This window comes from Dermacentor silvarum, chromosome 11 (assembly GCF_013339745.2).
Source record: "Dermacentor silvarum isolate Dsil-2018 chromosome 11, BIME_Dsil_1.4, whole genome shotgun sequence".
NCBI classification, from domain to species: Eukaryota; Metazoa; Arthropoda; class Arachnida; order Ixodida; family Ixodidae; genus Dermacentor; species Dermacentor silvarum.
Window position 1 is genome coordinate 51,649,918 of NC_051164.1, and position 7,713 is coordinate 51,657,630.

General features: G+C 48.0%; 2 protein-coding genes across 3 annotated transcripts; one reads left to right on the plus strand and one right to left on the minus strand.

The window, feature by feature from the left end:
- Positions 1 to 283: 283 nt before the first annotated feature.
- On the plus strand, positions 284 to 2,324 carry LOC119433937 (putative nuclease HARBI1). Its single transcript, XM_037701225.2, has 3 exons — positions 284 to 1,065; positions 1,139 to 1,280; positions 1,779 to 2,324. Exons 1-3 carry the CDS (start codon positions 457 to 459, stop codon positions 2,261 to 2,263), a joined length of 1,236 nt encoding a protein of 411 aa, XP_037557153.1. The 5' UTR covers positions 284 to 456; the 3' UTR covers positions 2,264 to 2,324.
- Positions 2,325 to 3,521: 1,197 nt separating this feature from the next.
- Positions 3,522 to 7,069, minus strand: LOC119432580 (uncharacterized). Of its 2 annotated transcripts, XM_037699742.2 has the most exons (6): positions 6,517 to 7,069; positions 6,359 to 6,415; positions 5,613 to 5,721; positions 5,094 to 5,199; positions 4,495 to 4,685; positions 3,522 to 4,061 (listed from the first exon to the last, which is right to left on the minus strand). In XM_037699742.2, exons 2-6 carry the CDS (start codon positions 6,376 to 6,378, stop codon positions 3,897 to 3,899), a joined length of 591 nt encoding a protein of 196 aa, XP_037555670.1. In that variant the 5' UTR covers positions 6,379 to 6,415; positions 6,517 to 7,069; the 3' UTR covers positions 3,522 to 3,896. The 2 variants fall into 2 exon arrangements, with proteins under 2 accessions (XP_037555670.1, XP_049515378.1); XM_049659421.1 differs by having other exon boundaries at positions 6,359 to 7,069.
- Positions 7,070 to 7,713: the final 644 nt, after the last annotated feature.

Below are 7,713 nucleotides of genomic sequence, written 5' to 3' on the forward strand. Positions count from 1 at the left end.
GAGACTCCTACTTCTGCAGCCCTTAAGGGAGCATGGCGCAGAACGCGCGTTTTTTCTTTGCCGTGCGTTCACTCCCCGTGAAAGCGCGCGTCCCTCGCGCCCTTTCACTCGCACATACAGCTTTCGGCGCGCGGCGACGATTTCATCTCCACTGACGTCATACGGAACCTCACGGCAACGGCGACGGCGACGCCGACGGCAGAAATCTGCTTTGGAGTGTCCATATAATTGCTATCGCAATAATAACGGGAGATCTCAACGGTACCACGCCAGTGACCTGGGGCGCTATAACGTAAAATGATTCCAAACTGTTTTGATTCCAAATCCACGAGCGCCGCTCGCTGATTGGCTCATATTTCCGAGGCCGCGCCCACCTCGCCGGTGCGTCAAGCGACGTCACGAAACCGCAAAAACTGACACGTCATAGTGACGTTTACGCACTACTTATGCTAAATTATGCCGATCAAAACAGGAAACATCGCGGAATCACCGGCGAGTGACCCGTTCCGTTTGGAATCAAAAATGGCGGCGTTCTTGCTGCTGCTGGCGGCGGCGGCTCGTCAGCTCGGGCGGAGGCGCGGAAGGAGGGAGGCCGAGGACGCGTTTGACATGCCAGACGACGTGTTTCGGCAGCACTTTCGTCTGAGGAAGGAAACTGTGCGGTGGCTGTGCGACGAAGTTGCGGAGGAGCTCGGAGGCGTGCGATCAACAGCGCTGTCGGTGGAGCGACAAGTGTTGTGCGCGTTGCGTTTCTTCGCGACGGGCAGCTTTCAGGGGTCCGTTGGGAGCGAGGAGACGATTGGCGTGACGCAGCCTGCGGTCAGCAAGTGCGTGCGACGCGTGGCGGAGGCAATCGTCCACGCCGGGACTCGGAACAAGTGGGTCCACTTCCCGAGGACGTCGGAGGAAAAGGCGGCCGTGAAAGAAGGGTTCCTTCGACGCGGCGGCATTCCCGGCGTCATCGGCTGCGTGGACGGCAGCCTTATTGCCATCATCGCACCGAAGGGCGACAACAAGGCGGCATACATGTGCCGCAAAGGCTTCTATGCCCTTAACAGCATGTTCGTAAGTATCGTCATGTTTGTCTAATTTGCCTTTCATAGCAACGCGTGGCTGATGCTGTGCACGCTTTCGTCAGATTTGCGACGCAGGCATGCGGATTCTGGCCGTCGACGCTCTGCGACCGGGGTCGGATCACGACGCACACATATGGAGAACGACGTGGTTGCGTCGTCGTTTCCAGGAGGGACACATTGCCAAGGCCGGCGAGCACCTCCTCGGTGAGCAGAGGGGAAAATTCATACAGTTGCCTAGCAGCAGACAATAAAGCGTACTCCCGCCGTAAGAGTATATGTTGGAAGCCCTAACCGTTTATATTATAGTGGCGTGTGAAGTATAGGTTACATAGGCGGGCTGGTAAATTTTTTTGAGTATCTGCTTGCAGCAAAATGACATTTAACTGCTGTATTGCAAGCTAATGTAAATTAGTGTACATTACGAAACAAAGAACGTTTGTCTTGCCCCATTATTTTTTACACTGACATTAATTCGAGAATACAGACAACTCGGCCAAACAGCCACCTTGCTGGATGCTAATAATATGAAGTTTACTATTTACCACCAGCTATTGTTATCTGTGCTGATCACAGCAGCATCAAGTGCTCAGCCTGTACATTATTTTATTACAGCCTCTGTGTAGTAGGTGTATGTAACATGACTCATGCTTCACTAGCTCAACCATGCGCATTTGATTTGATACCATTTTTATGCTCGTGCAGGTGACAGCGGCTACCCCCTGGAACCATGGCTCCTGACTCCGGTCCCAGGCCATCCTCCCACTCACACTGCAGAAGGCAGGTACAACACTGCACACGCTTCCATGCGGTCCGTAGTGGAGCGCTGCATTGGACTTCTGAAGAGCCGCTTCCGCTGCCTTCAGAGGTACCGTGCCCTCCACTATGAACCAGACCGCGCAGCAAACATCGTTGCAGCGTGTGCAGTGTTGCACAATTTGTGTCTTGATGAAGGTGACAGTGCGTTTGATGAGGTTGATGATGATGACAGCAGCAACAGCAGCAGTGACGATGCAAACGGTGGCCCCCTCCCACTTGTAGTTCCCCGAGTGAGGGCAGCACGCATTATGTACCTGAAAGGATGTGCTGCCCGTGACAATGTAATTACATTATTCGGAACCACACGACAGCAGCACCAGCACTACCTGCGAAGGCGGCTGCGTCGGCAGCAGCACCGACAGCAGCAGTAAACGTGCCTGCAGTGTCAGGCACATATGCCTAATAAAGAGAAGGAACCAACGTGAAGGCGTATTGGCATGAGTGGATAGCGTGGTGTTTTTTTATAGCATCTGCTAAATTACCACCATTGCTTTACATTGCTTTCACATAGCGTGTACCAATGAGCTGTCACAACTGGAGATTATTGCATCATTCCACTGTGACACTACTTAGTAGCTGTGGATAGACAACGTTGTGGTCATTAGCAGAATGTCGTAGCCACTTCTCTGGGCAGCAGGAGTTTGCTAGTTGAATTGCTGTTGCTGCTGTTGCTACTGTCGTCTTGATGCATTTATCTACTGGCATCACCGCCACTGTCACCGCCGTCTGCACTGTGCATGGGAGGATATTGGACTTCGTCTCCTCGCTTCCTGCTTGGGCCGCAGCAAAGCACACTTTTCGCTCCATCATATGTACTGTTCTTGCACACCTTGCAGGCCCCACACAGCTTTGCCACACAGCTTCCGCACAGTTCCTTTTTCAACAGGCCAAGTCATGCTGACACAGATCGCCTGGCATGTCAAGCACATGATGCTCCCTTGGATGTACATTCATTTGTAAACTGTACATATATTTGTAAAAAGTGATATCAAGTGCCAGTGATGTTCTTGAAACTCGTTCCTTCATATCCCTACAGTAAACAAACAATTTCAACACATCTTCAGTGTCATGTTTTATTCGAAGTGAATAACAGTCATCATGATACAAATCAATGTACACAGGGTACGATTTCACGGTGCCAAAGCGACAGTACGGTTTCCACTAAATGGGATCTAATACATTGTGAAAGGCTGCTGGCACACATTAAATCACATAAATGTCTGTCATTGATACTGTTTTTCTTTGGGCTCATCCACGATCATTTGCGTTCACCTAGCAACTTCATAGCACAAAAAGGTGTTGCAAGACTTGCCTGTTATGCATCCATGTTTGTAGCACAAAATATATGCTATATGCAATAAATACTGCCACAATAGGGCCACCCGTGTGAAAGTGCAGTCCGGCGCCTTTAAGGAATGACAAACGTGAAAAAATACCATGCACTTCGATAATCTGACATATAACAAGGCCAACAAGAACAGCCTGGCAGTGAATGTAGTAAATAATGGCTACATTGGGTGTATAAAAATTGTCAACATCAATGGGGACTAGATTGCATTGCTATCACCGATATGGAAACCTGATATATCACAATAACTATTACAAGTAACACGCACGTGTTGTTAAAATAAATAATATGGCCACTTGTGGGTTCCATAGGGCAAATAAGATTGGAAACAACATAAATATAGTGTGAAAATCATAACAGTGGATTTCAATACCTGTTATCACAGCATTTGTGTGTGAAACACTGTTGTGGCTAAAATAAAAGTGACTACTTAGTCAACATGTTCCTTGAAAAGCAATGAATACATAAATAGCTCATAAACAACAAAACGAAAGCACACACCTAACCAAAAAGATGAAACATTAGACATACAGTTCACTCACTGAGACAAACTTGCTCAGCAAGTGGAACTAAACATAAGAAAAAACTTGCAATAAATTATGCATTATGAAACATTAAATAATAAACAAATGACCTAATGAACAACATATATATAACTACGGCTGAGGCGGCTCGCGGAGGCCACGGGCGAGGGCAGCGACGAGCTGGCGTAAGGTGGCTGCGACGAGGGCAGTCGCCTCCCGCAAACCCCTCGTCTCCACCACCAACTGCTGCTGCACCACGCGAGAGGCCCTCTGCTCCTCCACCAGTTGTTGATGATGCTGCGAAAAAAAATGCACTTACTGCAGCTAGAGGAAACGAAATTAAATTGTTCGTTTCATCAGTGTTTGCAAGGGTTACACTTTCAGCACGATTACTCTAGAGGGCAGTGAGAACGTATGCATATGACGTGAGAAGTTGAAGTGCAAACTGTATATGATCTGTTATGTTATAAGCATGTTCAAAGACAGAAAATGCTACCAAGCCACCTTTGTCACTAAGAAGGCAATGTCGGTGATAAGCTGAATTTACCTGCAAAAGATGAGCATGCTGTGCCGGTACATGCAACCACGGAAATGCTTTGTAATTTGCGAAGTAACAGAATGAGAAAGCATCTCACAGAGGATACATAAGTAAACAAACCAATGAACACTTCAGCCCAGTGAATACAGATGCCCTCTTAAAAAAATTGCAACCTGGGCGAGTTGTACGTACCTGTCTGTGTTGCTCAAGAAGCATCTGGTGGAAGGCGACAGCCTCCACGTTTGCAGCCTCCGCCAGCTGCCTCTGCCTCGCGCATTCCTCTGCTGCCCTGCAGGCCGCATCCTCTAGCAGCTGCTGCTGCCGAGGTGGTCTTAGGGGCTGCAGCCGAGGTGGTCTTTGGGGCTGCTGCCGAGGTGGTGGTCCTTAAAAATTAAATGGGCAAAGAGGATAACAAATTTGTTGTGCCCTTCTATGTTGAACATTCACTGGTTCATAGGTAGAAACATAGGAAACTATTCCCGGCAACAAGCTGTAGGCAATATAAACCTTACAGTTGGATAAATAAATAAAGCGACACCACAGCACTACAATATGCTGCACCAATATTAATTTCTACACGACAACTTGAACGCTACAGAAGCTGCATTACAAGTGGTATGATTAGTCAAACAGAATATAGTTTCGTCTTGCACAGTCAGATTATGGCAGGGACTAGCTGTGTTTCTTTGTAGGTGACTATGTGAAATAAATTTTTTTCTGTTTAAAAGTTCACAACAGGCAGTGCTTTCTTCTGAAGGCTTCGCATTTCAATTGCTGTTAAAGTGCCTTACGTGCAGTGCCGCTCGTCCCCGGCTCTGTGCCCACGGATACTTGGGGTGGGGCCGTCGGGAGAGGCACATGGGCGGCAGCGGCCTCTTCCTCGCTGGAGCTTGCCTGCTGCAATAACAAAGCATAGTAGACACACTATGTGAGCATTGCACCTGATGAATATGATTTTAATACTGTTATTGTTGCTTCAGTTCCATGAACTGTTTGCCAAGTCTATTCAAATTTATTCACTCTGTACAGAATATGCTTGATACATCAACTGAATTACTCGTGACTACACATGCTTCACGGAGTAACGAACCATATAATCAATCACAGGACATTTCTGAACAGCATTGGTTTCTTATGTTATTCTAGGGGGGGCCAGATTTTCATTTCTGCAAAGTATGGATATCATGTGCTGGCATGTGTTCTTAATTGCAAGAAAACAGACATAAACACAAAGCAGTAAAACATTCATCAGCTCTGAACAGTGCAACTTCCCCAAACCGGTCCACATAGCAACACAAAACACTACGCACCTCGGCGTCATCAGGAAAAAAATCGACCGGCGCGTAGCCTGGGCCGGTGCGGCTCAAGACGTCCAACACACGGCCCTCCAGCCCGCCCAACCTGCCTCCTCCTGTTTTCCTGCAAAAACATGAACACAGTGAGCTTACGTTCCAAAGTATGTTGAAAGCTGCAAGCTCACCTCCTCTCCGACCCAACTTGCGCGGCAAGTTTTTTTAAGTCGTGCACAATTCGCGCCCAATACTGGCGCCAGCGCCGGGCTGTTTTTACAGCCGGCCCTAGCGCGTTGAGCGCGGCCGTCAGCTCATTCCACAACGCTTTTTTATGCGCAGCACTCATACTTGGCGAGAGGCTTGTGGCGCCTCTCACCAAGTACGGGTGCTGCTCCATAAACTCAACAAGCAGAGTGGTTTGAGCTGCCGATACGCGGGGTCCTGGAGGTGCTGCCATTTTTTCGTACTTTTAATTTTCGCCGGAACGCAGCAAATTAATACAAGCAACAAGTCGTATCGTTTCACATATCATTTCACCATGCCGTTAAAAATAGTGGTTACACTTACTCAATGTTTTGTAACATTATCACAACATAATCACTGTTTTTCTGAAACGTAATAAACTTCACAAACAAACAAAATAACAGATCGTTTTCCCCGGTTAAGTCCACTTCCAACATGTAGGGGGGCTTTATCACTGCGCACTTCACCCACACCCGGAGACAGACAGTTCAGATCGTTGTGAAATGAAAAAGTTTGCTTACCAGTATCTGCTGCAGTACATCGTGCTGCTTTCCAACCTTCATCGATTCTTGGCTATCCTGTGCGAATAAAAGCAAATGTGAGCATCCCGCGACCACCGCAGATGTTCAGATGCGACTGTCTAGGCATTAGGCACAAGAGGTCGATGTTGTTTACTCACCTTGCGCTTCGCTTTCACGGTTTCCATGATGTTCACAGCTTCCGAAATTCTTCTCGGGCGAAAGCACACCACGGAGGCCGAGACTCATCTAATCGTGCAGTGTTACGTGCAAAGGTACACTAAATGCGGGACACGCACTGATCAGCTGCTTCTACGTACCGCCATCTTACCTGTGCGCAGCAAAATGGCTCGGACTGGCTCGGATGCGGAATCGACGCGTGTGTGACTACGGCTCGAAAAATGCGAATACTTGCTAATAATTGGCAACACGCGTCTACCACTTGCGCGTCAAAACATTACAAAACAGTTTTAATGTCAGCGAAAAACAATGATCTATTTATTAGGCGTTTACATCTAACATGAACTTGCTATACGGCCCCTTTAGGAGTAAAAAACAAGCAAAGCGTGCTTCCGGCAAAGATGGAGGCTGCTGATTGGCCTGTTTGAAAAACGTCGTCGTGTCCCGCCCCCATACGCATGTTCTGCGGCGTCATTTTGACGTCAGGAGTTTGGAATCAAACCAACTTGGAATCATTTTACGTTATAGCGCCCCTGCTCTTCAAGAATGTCCTTCACGAATGATCAGAAGGCTTAAATGATCCGGGTTCTGGGGCGAGCACGGCGACAAGAGGAAGGAAGCCAAGCTATTCCGGGTGTGCCATTGTGGAGGACGCTCTAGTAGAACGTACGAAGTACTTTGCTAGACAGGTAGCTTCACAAGAAAGCGACGCAGGACTGCGACGTTAGTTCAAGAAGCGGAAACCGATGTTTTGGCATTCTTTGCTGCTAACCCTCACGGTAGTGTGCGCGACGCCAGTGCGGAGGCCGGAACCTCAAGGTCATCAGATTGGAGGATTTTTAAAAAATTCGAGGGACCCTTAAGCTTCGCCGACCTTCTTTTATAGTTTGCACCTTTAATATTTCAGCCTGAGAAGATTTAGCATAAAAGGCATGCGCTGTCGGTGCTTTGTTTCATGGCAATTGTTTGTGGGCTGTCACTCTCAAAATTGCGAGGGATAACTTTGTAAAGAATGCAAGACAAAGTGTGAGCAACTTTAGTGGTGAAATATATTTGGAGGGCCTGCGTGGTGGGGATAACTTTCTCGGCCGCGGGCGGCAATGCCGACGCCGATGCCGGATTTTCTGCGACACGGGGCCCTAAACGCTATCGCGTTAAAAGGTCAAATGCATCCGTAC